Source organism: Emys orbicularis, chromosome 1, assembly GCF_028017835.1.
Source record: "Emys orbicularis isolate rEmyOrb1 chromosome 1, rEmyOrb1.hap1, whole genome shotgun sequence".
Lineage (NCBI taxonomy): Eukaryota > Metazoa > Chordata > Testudines > Emydidae > Emys > Emys orbicularis.
Window position 1 is genome coordinate 362,965,668 of NC_088683.1, and position 14,780 is coordinate 362,980,447.

The 14,780-nt window shown below is 57.1% G+C and overlaps 1 protein-coding gene across 1 annotated transcript; it reads right to left on the reverse strand.

Annotated features, from left to right (window-relative positions):
- Positions 1-5,434: 5,434 nt before the first annotated feature.
- On the reverse strand, positions 5,435-11,881 carry LOC135895558 (secreted frizzled-related protein 2-like). The gene is made up of 4 exons (XM_065423674.1): positions 11,776-11,881; positions 9,239-9,751; positions 6,888-6,965; positions 5,435-5,742 (listed from the first exon to the last, which is right to left on the reverse strand). Exons 1-4 carry the CDS (start codon positions 11,879-11,881, stop codon positions 5,435-5,437), a joined length of 1,005 nt encoding a protein of 334 aa, XP_065279746.1.
- Positions 11,882-14,780: the final 2,899 nt, after the last annotated feature.

The following is a 14,780-nucleotide window of genomic DNA, read 5'->3' on the forward strand; positions in this document are numbered from 1 at the left end:
GGGGGACGGACTCTGGGGGGCCGCATCCCTCGTGGATGACGTAGGGGAGCCAGGGCTCACAGTATCGGAAGAACTCAGATCCTGGATAGTTTGGGGAGAGGGAGAGATGGAGACACTTTAAGACAGGGGCGGGCAAACTTTTTGGCCTGAGGGCCACATCGCGTTTCGGAAATTGTATGGAGGGCCGGTTAGGGGAGGCTGTGCCTCCCCAAACAGCCAGGCGTGGCCCGGCCCCCACCCCCTATCCGACCCCTCCTGCTTCTCGCCCCGATGCCCCGCCCCGGACTCCTGCCCCATCCAACCCCCCCGTTCCCTGTCCCCTTACAGCCCCCAGAACCCCCGCCCCTGAGTGCCCCCCGCCATCCCATCCAACCCCTCCTCTCATTCCTGACTTCCCCCTCGGGACCCCTGCCCCATCTAACCACCCCTTCTCCCTGTCCCCTGACCGCCCCTGGAATCCCTGCCCCTAACTGCCCCCTGCTTCCCCATCCAAACCCCCCTCCTTCCTGACTGCCCCCCCCCAGGACCCCTGCCCCATCCAACCACGTCTTCTCCCTGTCCCCTGACCGCCCCTGGAATCCCTGCCCCTAACTGCCCCCTGCTTCCCCATCCAAACCCCCCTCCTTCCTGACTGCCCCCCCTCAGGACCCCTGCCCCATCCAACCACCCCTTCTCCCTATCCCCTGACTGCCCCCGGAACCCCTGCCCCTGACTGCCCCCCGCCATCCCATCCAACCCCCACTCCTTCCTGACTGCCCACCCGGGACCCCTGCCCCCATTCAACCCCCCCGTTCTCCCCCCAACCACCCTGCTCCCTATCCACACCCCCGCCTCCGGACCACCCCCACCCCCCGAACTCCCCGCCCTCTATCCAACTCCCCCTGCTCCCTGCCCCCTTATCGGGCTGCCTGGAGCACCGGTAGCAGGAGCCAGCCATGCCGTCGCCACGGCGCAGCACAGAGACCGGGTCAGGCCGGGCTCTGCAGCTGCGCTGCCCCAGGAGCTCGCAGTCCCACCGCCCACAGCATTGCGCCGGCGGCGGAGGGAGCTGAGGCTGCGGGGGAGGGGGAACAGCAGGGGAGGGGCCGGGGGCCAGCCTCCCGGGCCAGGAGCTCAGGGGCCGGGCAGGAGGGTCCCGCAGGCCGGATGTGGCCCGTGGGCCGTAGTTTGCCCACCTCTGCTTTAAGGAGATGCGAAGCTGCTCTGGGACTCGGCCGCACCTACCCCCTTATCCACTGCCCCCTCCCCATCAGCACGTGTCTTCATCCCCCCTCCACGCATACAGACCCGCACGGCTCCCCCCATCAGAACCAGCTCTCCTGGGCTCCAACCCATCCCCCCAGCCTGGCCCTGCAGGGACCCGTCCTCCTGGGCCCCGAGAGGGGAATTCCCTCCATTTCTGTTGCTCATGAGGCCCGTTTACTTGCTGGGGCTGGCGGTGGATTGGGCGGGTCCCCTCAGCGCCGGGCTCCTTCTCAGGATCAGCCGGGGAGATTTTCCTTTGGGGGCTACCCCTCAATTGGCTGAGGATCCCAATGGAGATCCTCTGGCCCATCCCCTCCCACGCCCGCCGTCTGTTTCTCTTTGAACAGGAGGGTTCTTAGAACATCGGGGTGTCCCACGACGCCGATTGGTGGGTTTGGCCTGCAACACGAAGCCGCCGCCGGCCGAGCACCCCCTGTCACCCCAGAAGCGCCCCAGGGGGCCAGGAACTGCCGGGGCTGCTTCTTGCCACTGGAGTCAAGCGCCTTTTTTTTTTTTTAAACATCTCTTTCCGCGCGTAAACTATTTGTTTCAGAAACAACGTGGCAAATGTCACCGCTCCCCCGCAGCCGCTGGCGCTCAGATGTCAGAGTGACATGGGCCCCAGAAATGCCACAGATTGTTCTGACTCATGTTTGTGTTGCCGGCACAGAGGGCCCGAGGCAAAGCAACAGCGGGGTTCGTTGCCCGGCGTGCTTCGCGCCAATAAACACACCAGGGGGAGAAGCAAACAAAGTTTATTTGAGATCTCAAAGCGGTGCAAGGAGACTGGCACGTCTCAAATCAAGCACACTAACAGAAACAATTTTTTTTCCTTTATACCTTTTGCAGTCAAGCCTCACCCCCCCCTTTCCCCGCTACCCCTCCCTTCCTCCCCCTTTACCCCTCCCTTCCCTGGTAACAGTTACTAAGCAAATAGCAAGTACATTTAAGCAGTTAAGTCATTCTTGGCAGCTATAAGCCTAGCTTGTTAGTAACTTCTTTAAACCGTTATCTTGTCCTTTTTCCCTTCAGCCAGAAACATGCAGGCCTCATTATTACCGCTTGCTACCGGTAAGGGGGGTTACCACTGATAGCAGGCTGCTTACACATTCCACTTGCACCTGGCTTTTGAGGTCGATTAGAGTTTAAACATGGAAGGAGTTTGGTTCAGGCCTAGTGCAGGAAGGCTTCATTGACACTTGTGATTTTCCACCCTCCTGAGTTACCTAGGGTGATGGTGATGCCTGGTGACGTCAACATTTGCAATGGGACATTGGGCAAGTCGCCCCATCTGTACAACGGGGCAACACATGCAAAGCCAGCTTTGTAAAGGGCCGTGAGGGCCAGAGATGACCCCGGGCAAGTGTCACCCCTTTGGAACTGAGCAGTTAGCTAAATTTGGGGTAGCGCGAGCAGGAGGAGAAGTCAAGGATAGCATCAGAAACACCTGCCTCTCCCTTGTTTATTTACGAAGATGATACAGAAAGTTCCGTTTCCCTGAACATAGTGGGAATCGAACAGCAGGAGACGCCGGTTCCTTTGCTCGCTGTTCCACGCCTGCCCTTCCCGCCTGCACTCTGTGCCCAAAAAGCTCGCTCTCTCTTTGCTTTCTCTCAGGGCCGCGTTACTGGCACTTCTGGCTACTTGGCTCTCTTACTGCTTGCCACTCACTGTCCTGCTTTTCACTCGCCCAGCCAACCCCTGCCCCCGTAGTTCCAATCCCTGGACCCTGAGTGGCCCTACATGTCGCTTTGGTTTGGCCAGAGATATGGGCCTGCTTAACCATTTCAGCCCCTGGTTACAGCGGGCGTCTTTACATGGAGCCTGACTGTAAAGCCGCAGCCAGACTTGACCTGGAACAAGACTTAACCCATTCCACCCCACTCCTATTATTAACCTACCTGTCAGCTGGAAAACCGGAGACACCAGAAATTGCCTGGCTCGGCGCGCATTGCAAAACCGTGTCTCATGTTGTATCTGAGAACGGGCGTGTGAGATTACATAAGTGTTTCCTGCTAGGGAGGTTTGCTAGGCTGCAGGATAGGGGAATGGTTTGTGAGAAAATCAGGACGTCGAACTTATTTAAAACTGGCTGTGCTGGCCAGAGCGGTGGAGAATACCTCCCAGGAGGGGGCAGTCCTGCGCTGGAAGAGATGGACTAGGCCAGGGGTGGGCAAACTTGTATGGCGGGCCATGAATGCTCACAAAATTGGGGTTGGGGTGCAGGAGGGCTCTGGTTGGGGGTGCGGGGCTCTGGGGTGGGGCTGGGGATGAGGAATTTGGGGTGTAGGAGGGCACTCTGGGCTGGGACCGAGGGGTTTGGCAGGCAGGAGGGGAATCAGGGCTGGGGCAGGGGTGCAGGAATGGGTACAGGTTCTGGCTGAGGGTGCAGGATCTAGGGTGGGGCTGGGGATGAGAGGTTTGGGGTGCAGGAGGGTGGGATTGAGGGGTTTGGAGAGTGGGAGGGGGATCAGGGCTGGGTCAGGGGGTTGGGGTGTGGGGGGAGGCTCAGGGGTGCAGGCTCCGAGCAGCGCTTACCTCAAGCGGCTCCCGGAAGCAGTGGCATGTCCCTTCTCTGGCTCCTACGCAGAAGCGCGGCCAGGCGGCTCTGCACGCTGCCCCGTCTGCAGGCACCGCCACTGCAGCTCCCATTGGAGCGCATAGGAGCCGGAGCGGGGCCATGCCGCAGCTTCTGGGAGCCGCGTGGTGCGGCCCCGACGCAGTGCCCCAGCGGGAGCGCTGGAGGGGGGCTGAGCCGCGTGTTCCAGCCCCCGACCCAGCGCCCCGGCCAGAGCGCTGGAGAGGGGCCGAATCGCATGGTGCGGCCCCCGACCCTGCTCCCCAGCGGGAGCTCGTGGGCCAGCTTAAAACAGCTCGTGGGTCAGATTTGGCCTGTGGGCCGTAGTTTGCCCACCCCTGGACTAGGCGCTGATTCGGGTCTTTTCCATTTACACTGTTTGCTTGACAGTTCACTGGGGAGTCCTTCGTTGGGCTCATGTAGCCAAAGATCAACAAGCGGCCGATTAATGAGCAGAATATTTTTATTGAAGCAAATTCCGAAGCTGAGCCAAAACTGGCAATATACTTGCCATCAACGCATGCAGGTATTTGCACAGGCAGTTACTAGCGTTGCACGCACAGCCGCAGTAACTGCGCATGCCGGTAACTAACTGGACATGTAATTGGTCAGTTGGCCCAGAGTCACAGACGTTATCTACACACATTGCAACGCTTGGAGGTACAAAAACCTGGCCTCAGATTTGCAGGAGGGGCGAAGAGATGGAGGTGGAGACGGAGCATTTGCAGAGTGTCTTGGGAGGTCATTTTAGGCACCCATTCCCCCACGTGACTGCTGTTGTTTTCATTCCCTGGCTGGCACCCCTCACCCCCTTTCTCCTATGTCCACAAGCTCTCCCTTCTCTGATCTCACCTCTCTCCTGGCCACCAGCATGTTCTCCCTACAGCAGGGGTGGCCAACCTGTGGCTTCGGAGCCACATGCGGCTCTTCAGAAGTTAATATGCGGCTCCTTGTACAGGCACCGACTCCGGGGCTGGAGCTACAGGCGCCAACTTTCCAATGTGCCGGGGGGTGCTCACTGCTCAACCCCTGGCTCTGCCACAGGCCCTGCCCCCACTCCACCCCTTCCCGCCCCCTCCCCTGAGCCTGCCGTGCCCTCGCTCCTCCCCCCTCCCCCCAGAGCCTCCTGCACACCACAAAACAGCTGATCGGGAGGTGTGAGGAGGGAGGGGGAAGTGCTGATCGGCGGGGCTGCCAGTGGGAGGGAGGCGCTGGGAGTGGGGCGGGAGGACTGATGGGGGGCTGCCGACATATTACTGTAGCTCTTTGGCAATGTACATTGGTAAATTCTGGCTCCTTCTCAGGCTCAGGTTGGCCACCCCTGCCCTACAGCTAACCGCATGGGCCTGAGGTGGGGGGCTGGCTTGTCTGTGCCTCTGGTCTCCTTGGTCTGCACACACCCTCCGGAGGGTGCTTGATTCAGCTGCTTCCTGGTTGAGTTTCTGGATCCCCTCTGAACGCCGTACGGGTCTGTCAGTGACTAGGGGGAGGGGGTGCTGTTTTCACGGTAAGAGCCTGGCTAAATATAATACATTTTCCGGCTGGAGTGGGAAGAATTCACAGCACGTGCGGGAGGGAGACGTTCTCAGCGCAAAGCCGCGTCCCTCCCCTTTAGCACTGGATCTTCCGCACCGCCCGGGTGAATTTCTTCAGCTCCCTCTCCCCTCGTTGCCACCTCCTCACCCAGGAGATGACCAAGCGGCCGGCCGCCTTGTGGCCCATGGCCAGGACCACGGTCCCCTGCTGCCCGCGGAGTTCTTCGCAGGCGCAGGTCTCACCGTGTGTCAGCCAGAGGACTGGCTTCTTCAGCTCTTCTTCCGACCAGCCTCCCTGCTTGTAGAGGGTCCGGCTCTTGAGCTCCGGGGTCACTTTCAAGTCTCCGTCCGCGCTGGACAGCGCTTTGATGCTCATTTTCAAGGCTGCGGGAGAGAGGGAGTCAGTGGGTGTTGAACAGAATGCAGGGAAACAAAGGGGGCGCTCGGCCAAACGGAAACGGCTCAAAGGAATGACAAAAACTCATCTGTGGAACTTGCTGCTGCAGGAAAGTACAGCGGCAGCCAGCGCAGTGAGAATTTTAGAAGGACTAGATGTTACTAAGAGGAGCGTCTGACTCTGCAGTGACATGAGCTTAGGATATAACTATAAGGGCGACTGTAGTTGGCCCATTTAATGAAGCAGGGCTCAGTGTGCGCCCAGCTGGGCTAATGAAGAGGGCAGGGCTGCACCTTGGGGCTATACGAGGCCTCAGAGAGAGCTGCTAGAGACAGAAGGTGGGTCCTGGGAGAGGGTGGAGGCAGGAGAGCGGCAGACGGAGATGCCCGCTGGCTCTAAGCTGGAGAGCTGGAACCAAGGGCCAGAGAAGGCTGGAGGTAGGGGAGCAGCAGAGGGGCTTACCCGCTGGGTCTCCTTGCTGGTGGGCTGGGTGCCAGAGGAACCCTGGGAGGCTCCCAGTGGAGAAGCTGTGGGGCTTCCCGCTGGGAAGAGTGGGGCTGTACCCCAGAAGGAAGGACTGGGGTGGCTGTCCCAGCAGAGGTGGACTGTTAAGAGTCCAGGTCTGGTGGGAGACACCAGGATGGAGGAGGAAGCCGGGTTTTAAAGCCCACATGCACAGGTGGTGACATGGACGATGCTGGCTGTGGACTTTGGTCACTGCCTTCTGCTAATAACCCGTGATGGACCGGAGGGCAGGCTTGTACTGAAGTTACTGGGGTCCAAGCGGGAAACTGAGGCGAGGGGCCGCTTGCAGAGCTGCCCTGAGGCCATGAGGTGCCCAGGAGGAGCGACTATCCCATGTGCCTCTGGGCGTAACGTGACCACGGGCAGGGATCAGGAAGGAGCTCTTCCCCACCCCTGGTGGAGATGCTGAATCAGGCACATCGCAGGGATGCCTGCCTTACGATGACCAGTCTGGGGACCAGCTGCTGCTCTAGGTGGACACTGGTCTGTTCCAGGAGGGGATAAGTTGTTTTTTGCCCCTCGCCCCCAGCAGCCCCCTCTCCTCTCAGCTGACGAGTCTGATTTTCCAGCTGACAGCTGCGGGGGAGCCCTGACATTTTCGACTCACCAAAATCTTGGCTGCAGAAGTTTTCCAGGAACTCCTTTTCGCTGTGCCCTCGGCTGATACAGGCTGCGCACACTGCGTCTGGCAGGGAAAGAAACAGCTGCATTGAGATCTGCGAGCAAGGAACTGTCTGTGACGGCACAACCCAGATCAGGGCTGAAGACTGTTTCTTTGGTTTTACATAGAGCAGAAATCACATCTGCCTCTCCTGGAAGACTCTATGGATGACTGGAGAGCTGGTCTCTGTGCAATTCAACCTGATTAACGGAGATGCAAAGGGATTTTAACTCAGATTTTGTAAATCTTTTTTTTTTATTTTGGTTTTCGCTAACAACCAGGGCTGGATGAACCTTTTGTGGGCCCTGTCAGCCCGGTCCGTGGCCACGCCCCACACTCTACCCCAAGGCCCCACCCCTGCTCGGCCTCTTCCCCTGAGGCCCCGCCCACTGCTCACACGGGGAGGAGAAGGCAGAGAGGAGCAGGCAGCGGTTGGGGGGGAGCGGGTAGAGACGAGCAAATGGTGGGCGAGGCAGGGAAGGGGCGGAGAGGAGAGAGCGGGGGGCGGGACCTCAGGGGGAAGAGGCCGGGCAGGGGCGGGGCCTCAGGGCAGAGCACAGGCGGAGCAGTGGGCGTGGCCACAGTCTGGGCACCGGGGCCCCTTCTGAGTGTGGGCCAGACGCCACTGGTGCCATTGTAAACCCGCTTCTGCTAACACCTAATTGTGGGGTTCCCAGATAGCAACTGCGAAAAAACGGGACAAGGGGTGGGGGGTAATAGGCGCCTATATAAGAAAAAGTCCCAAAACACGGGACTGTCCCTTTAAAAACAGGACATCTGGTCACCCTAGCTAAGGGTCTCAACTGCCTGAAAACACTTGGAGGAAACCTCTCTTTGTTACGGATCCAGCACCTCGGGGCTTTCAGACACAGCTTGAGAAAGCTCACAAGCCACCTCCCTGAGCCCTTCAGTGACTTTTCCCGGCAAAACCAGAACTGACGTTCCTGATATTTTAAGGTAAAACACAAAGCGAGAAATCAATCGTTTTTAAAAGCCACTTTTCAGGCCTTCCTTATACATCCCAGAGAAACAAAAACTGGCATCAAGAAGCCAGGCTTTCCCTTTTATCGGTCACCCGTCACTGAATTAAGCCTGGAAACACTGGAGTTCAGAGTCGGGAGGAAAGCTCCAAGAACGAGTCATGCTCTGAAAAACACCCCTCCCAGCGAAGTCTATCCAGCTTCGCAGTGAGACGCTTGAGATGCGGGACAGCTGTGACGATCAGTCGCAGACCCATCGGTGGCATCTCTCAGCAAGGCCTGGGGGATTTCAAATAAGGGACAGGTGGGCTTCTCAGCCTCGGCAGGCCGCTCACTTAGGAGAAGGAAAACTCCGATTTCAAACCAGAGGGTCAGGTGTGGCCAGAATACCTGTACAGCTCGCCCAGGAGATATGCTCGTTGGCCTGGCGTATGACCGGGAGTTTTAGAAGAAGGCTATAAAAGTCGCCAGCCCCGACCAGGGCCATGTGAGGAGAAGAGGAATGAGAAGGTAGATGGGTGAGTTGATCATAGGGTGACCAGATGTCCTGATTTTATAGGGACAGTCCTGATTTTTGGGTTTTTTTCTTATATAGGCTCCTATTACCCCCCCACCCCTGTCCCTATTTTTCACATTTGCTGTCTGGTCCCCCTAGTTGATCATGGTCTATAAGCACCTACATGCGGAGAAGACTGCCCATGCGGGAGGACTCTTTAATCTAGCAAAGCTACAACAGAGCCAACGGTTGGACGCTGAAGTCAGCAAAGGTCAAACTGGAAAGGGGACGCAGATTTTTAACAGTGAGGGTCATTAACCATTGGAACCGTTTTTCAAGGGACGGGGTCCATTCTCAGAGCCGTCACATCGCGCCTACAAGTTAAGCTCTCATTCCACCGCAAGGCATTTGGTCCTTTGCAGGAATCGCTGGATGAAATTCCATAGCCTGCAGGAGCTGAGACTGGATCCCGGCTAACCTTAAAATCTATCATCTACTCTGGCGACGAGGGCAATATAAATATCTAGACCGAGAGACCAGGGCATTTCTTACAGACGCGCTACGTTTCCAGGCCACTGCGCTCTGTCTGGCCCCTGGCGTTTGGAGAGAGACTTAATCAAATGCTTGAACGTTTGTGGGGGCAGTAACGTGATACACAAGCATGCAAACAGCTGCAGGCCGCACAGTTAAATAGGAACAGGCATCCAGCGACCCTGAACTGGAGCCAAAGCTTGATTGTGATGACCTGACGTTGAACCTTTGGTGCCTTTGCCAGGATCTCTGGGCTAAACACCGAGTGCCGCCTGGCTGCTTGGCCTCACCTTCCTTGGCGAGCTGGACTCGGTCGTCCGGGCCGGCCAGCGGGACGCACAGTTCGTTCCCCCGAGGGAACCTGCTGCAGTTGAACATCTCGGGCCAGGGGAAGCCAAAGGCAGCCATGACAGGGGTGCAGCCATCTCTCACCGCCTCACAGAGGGACCTGCAAGGGTAGACGGGATCCTCCAGGTCGCTGATGCACACGGGGGCGAAGAGGGAGCACAGGAATTTCTTGGTGTCCCCGTGGCACTGCTTGGTGAGCAGCGGCACCCAGGAGGCAGCTTGCTGCAGAGCTTCCTTCATGCTCTCGTGGCCCAGCAGGTTGGGCAGACGCATCTCATTGTACCCGACCCCGTGGCAGAGGGTCATGCTGCTGGGGATGGGCTTGCAGCTGCTCCGCTGGGCGCTGAGCCGGGCCAGCTGGTAGGTGAAAGGAGCAGCCAGAGAAGGGGAGCGCCACGTCCACGCCACGAGGACGAGGAGCAGCAGGACGTCCATCGGGAGCCGGGACGGGGACTCTGCAGGAGCAAGAGGAGGCCTCATCACTGAGGACAATTGCAGTTTGCTGGAGCTGCTAAATCTGGGCGGGAAGATGGGACTGTCCTCCCTAGAGCACCAGCCCCAAAGTCACCTCCGTCGGGTGAAATGTGTCGGGAGGCCTCAGTCCAGCCTGGTGCCCATCCCCACAACTGGCTCCCTCCAGGCCCCCCACTGCTGGCAATCTCAGGTGAGCAGGCAAGGCTAGAATAGTGACTCCGCCCCTTCCCCCCCCGAGAGGTCAGAGGTGAGGCACGTACAGTGCCTAGCGCAGGGGGGGCCTGGCCTGGGACTGGGGTTCCAGGCGTGACTGCAATAATAGATGGGACAACCCTAGGGGAAGCTTGTCCTAGATACTAAGGGTGAAATCCTGGCCCTACTGAAGTCTATGGGGGTTTTGCCATTGACTTCAGTGGAACCAGGATTTTGCTCCTGCTGCTGTCATGCGTGGGGAGTATGTCAATCAAACGCCACCTCCGGTAACTCCTGGCATTACGGAAGCTCCCACAGCCTCCTGCACTAGCGCGAAGGTGCTGGTGGGGCAGGGGAGCGGCAAAGCAGTTTGTTTCATCAACACTCTTAACTTTGCTCCCCACTGAAATGCAGTCACCTCTGGGGCGGAACGCGCCAGCCGTTTATCAGCAAAGACTGGCACTACGTTGACGTTCAGGAAAGGAAGGGAAGAGTAGCCCTGGAGCCACATGAACCAGCCAGGAGCACCTGGAGGCTAAATCCAATCACCCAAATTGCAATCAGGCCAGGACCCCTGGGCTTACCTGCCCTGACTCTTGCAAACAATGTTCTGGGACTTTTAACCACCATTAGTGGTAGACAGGAGCTCAGCGCTTCCAGTAGCACAGCTCCTCCTAGCCCCCCTCCGCAGCCCGCTTCAGGCCTGACTCAGACGGCCGTCTCCTCACCCACCTGAGCGACTGGTTGCCGCATGTTGGTGGTTCTCGCCACCGCTTGTGAAGCAAATCTCCCTTCACAAAGGCCTTGTCTGTGCTAGGAAAACGAACACACGTGCTCAGCCAGGGGCAGCCGCACTGGTGCTCCCCGGGGTGCAAGTGCCGGCAGAGCCTGGGCTCAGGCCCTGCGTGACGGGGGGGGAAGGACACCTGAGCCCAGCTGCACCAGGGCGGGGACAGGGACACTTGCCTCCTAGGCAAGGCCGAAGGGAACCGGTTCCCCAGCAAACCTGGGCTTCCTGGGCTGTGCAGCAACATGCTCTGACAAGGACCTCGCTCCCTCTCCCTCCTTCGCGCCCGCAGAACGGCCCCTCTCTTTGTTTGTCTCCTTTCAACCAGGAATGATGCGGGCGTGAAAGAGGGAGAGCATCAACGATGTGGACTCCCAGGGTCTGATCTTAGCTCTGCCACCGACTCCCTGTGAGACCGTGGGCATGGCCCTGCCCCTCCCCGTGCCTCAGTTTCCCCCTTTATAACAAGGGGGAGAGTATATTGCTCCCCCCACCTCCCGCCCTGGGGATCTGCGAGGATTAACTAGCTCATGTTTGTAAAGAGCTTTGAGATTCTCGGGTCAAGTGGCTGGAGAAAGGCCACTTATTATTGTTCTGAGCAGGACAGAAATCCCGCCTCCCCGGCTTTTCGCTTCTCCCAGCCCTGTTCTAGTCTCAGCTCCCACAGTTGATTCCCAGGGGGATTGTTTCCCTGTGGAGAGCAATGCACCTCGCCTGGCCTCTTGATCTCCACTCTGCTCTCCCGCCCAGCATCAACGGAGAGGACTCCCAGCCTCGACCCCTCCTCAGCCCTGTTCCCTTCTGGAGTTGTTTCATGCATGCAACTCCAGAAATTAACCCAAGGCAAAGCCATTTCCAGCCCTGACGGTACCTTCTCTGCTGGGATCCAGGCAAGACAATCTGTAAGCGGATCGGCACCGTTAGCCTCTTGCTTTAGAGCCTTCCCCTCCTGGGCTTGCAGGGCTGGAAGTTCTAAGTGTCTCCTGCAGGAATTCTGACCCTCTTATAAGAACCACAAACCCTTACCTGGGAGCTCCGGCTGGCTTTGTGAGCCTGAAACCAGGATGTTTATCCTCCGAAAATTATAGGTTTCGGTAACAGGAGCGTAGACCACAGGGATGTGTTTGGTCATGACCACACAAGTGCATGAATTTAACTGCAGGAAATCCAAGGCCTAGGAAGGGGCTGTAAAATCCTACCATGTAATTATACCTCTTTTCTCCAGCACAATAAAAGCAACGCTGCAGGCGCTGCTTTCTCCAAGCCACCCACCTGCCTCATTGCTCCAGCCGCCCTGGCGAAGAGCCACAGAAATGTTCAATGGGTCCGATGTTAAAACCAAACCCTTATCTTCTCAAGCATCAGCGAGGGGGGGGGGGGTGTTACCGCCATCCAGAGCGGCAAAGAGAGGACAGAAAACAACCAAACACCCAACAGCATTGGGCTAAAGGCCCCTCGCCAGCAAAGAAACGGACTGAGACGAATTGTTTGTAAGGGGGCGGGGGGATTTTTATATAATGGTTTGTAAGCAAGTAGCCACAAAGAAATTCAGAACCAACTGTTGGTGGTGACCCCCGAGGCTGCTGAGGTATCTATAATAATATATTTTGCATTTCTATAGCATCCTTCATCCAAGTGATCTCCAAGCACTTTAATCATCCCTGGGAGGGGGTCACACCACTGAGGTCAGTGGATGTCCACCAGGGGATGAATTTGGCCCATTAAGTGACATAGGCAAGGAAGAGGGGATGGGCTTGTAGTGAAGTCACTGGATTGGGGGGGAAGTCTGGGCTCTGTTCCTGGCTCTGCCACAGGCTCCCTGGGTGACCTTGAGCTAGTCAGTTTGTCTCTCCGTGCCTCGGTTTCCCCGTCTGCAAAATGGGGCTACTCCCCTTCCTCACAGGGACGTTGAACAGGTAAATCTAAACACAGTGGGAAGGTGCTCAGAATGTCAGCCAATGGGGATCTTTTTTGCAGATTTTCTGGAATGTGATTCATTTATGGGCTCGGAATCAGGCAGCAGAATTCAGTCGTTTCTAATATTTATTTCACTGATTTCTATACTCAATAGAATAGACAATCTACAGTTCTACAACTATAGTGATAAACTGTACAGAGATGCTCTGGAGTAACAACTCTAGGGTCAGCTAGGAACTTTACTGTTGTCACCAGGCTGGAACCCTCTGAAACTCGGATCCTACTGCTCCAACAGCCCAGGCCCCTCCCACTCGATCTAAAGGAGAATCTCCATCAATTGCTTGCAGTATACAATCTATGGCACACAGTTGAGCAGTTCCGATTCTATTCGGTAGAGGGCAGTGTTGATGTATACACCCTAGGCAGTTCATTACAAGAGTAATGCCCCCAGTGAGCAGAAAGGGCCTTAAAAGAGCCCAGCAATGCTAGGTCGACCAAGAGACTCCATTGAGTAAAGCTCCATTTGTTTCTCCCTGTGCCTGCAACGAACAGCCCCATTCTCTTCCGGCCACTGACTCCCCTCCTCCCCCAACCTCAGCAGCTTCTCATTTAATCCTGATTCCAGTTTAAAAGGGAACAGAAAAGGAACTCGTCGGAATGGAATTGCTCGGGCTCAAAGGACTACAAGACGGATGGGTGGTTTGGAAAACCAGCTGTGGAGGGAGACTAAAGGAGATTAATCGAATTGGTTTATCGATGGGAAGGTTACGAGGTCATTTAATCCTACTCTGGAAGTACCTCCGTGGGAAGGAACTATTTGATGCCAGAGGGCTCCTTACTTTGGCTGATAAAGGCGTATCAGATCTGCTAGCCGGAGGCTGAAGTCAGCCTGCTGCAGACTGGAAATCAGGAGCGCGTTTTGAATGGGGAGGGTAATTAACCACGGGAGCAGATTGCCACAGGATGCGGTCAGCTCTCCATTACTTGGGTCTTTAATCCGGACTGCCTGGCTCTTTCTCCAAGAGCCGCTCTAGTTCAGCTACAGGTTACTGGGTAGGAGGCAAGAGTCACCGGCTGACACTGTCTGGGCTGGGCTGTGCAGTGGGTCAGGCTAGATCTGGCCATAACACCTAGGCACCAATGAATCCCTCAGCTTGTGGGCAGCTGCCTCCTTTCCCGTCTCCCTCACAGGTGTGTCGCCTGGTTAGATTGTTTAAGCTCCTCAGGGCAGGGACCACGTCTCCAGTGCACGAAGCCCATAGTACCAGGAGATCTGTCTGCGCCTGCTCTCTGCCCACTAGGACCAGCAGAATACGCACAGGGCTCTGAAAAGGCCTCTCCTAACCTGCAGCCTCCCCGGCTGTTCCTGTCCTGCCTGCCCATCTGTGGCACCCCCTGCTACTCCAGGCTCTGACTCCCCACCCCCAGTTCTGCCACGGCACCTCAATCCTGACTCGACCCCTAGCTGGGAACCTGTCCTGAGCTGAGCCTCCTCACTACACAGTCGTTCAGGGACAGACGGGGACCAGCGTCCATGCGGGAAAGTGCAATTGCCCAGAGATGTCATTTACTGGGAATTTATTCAGGAGTCACCAGAGAGCCTGGCTGTGCAGAGCCGACCAGACCAGCGCACTGAACCCTGGCCGCCACCAGAGAGAAGGGGAAGTTTTAGCAAGGTTGTGCCCCTGTCCCCGGGGCCTGGAACAACCCAGGGGTCAGAGTAAGTGGCTCGGGGACAGAAAGGGAAGTTGACGGGAAGGGCTGCTGGAGGAGTAGGTCTGAAAAAGCCAGCTATAGAATTAGTCATGAATTTGAGCCAAGCCGTTAATTACACTCCCCTCCTCTTAGGCATCGTGAAACTGAAGTTCCAGGCGGAGGAGAGCTTTCCCTCGTCCAAATCTCTCACTCCCCGAGACTCACTTGGGAAACAGGGAGAACCTTTGGGTAACTGCTTTGGACAATCACAGACCTTAGAGACAGAGGGGGACGAGCTGGTCGCCCGGGGCAGCCACAAGGGGGCCAGGAACAGCTCTCTGCAGTGGGTTTAACAAGGGATGGGGGTTGCACTGATGGGTAAAAAATCCATCTGCCTCTTTAGGGTGTGAGCTTCTAGA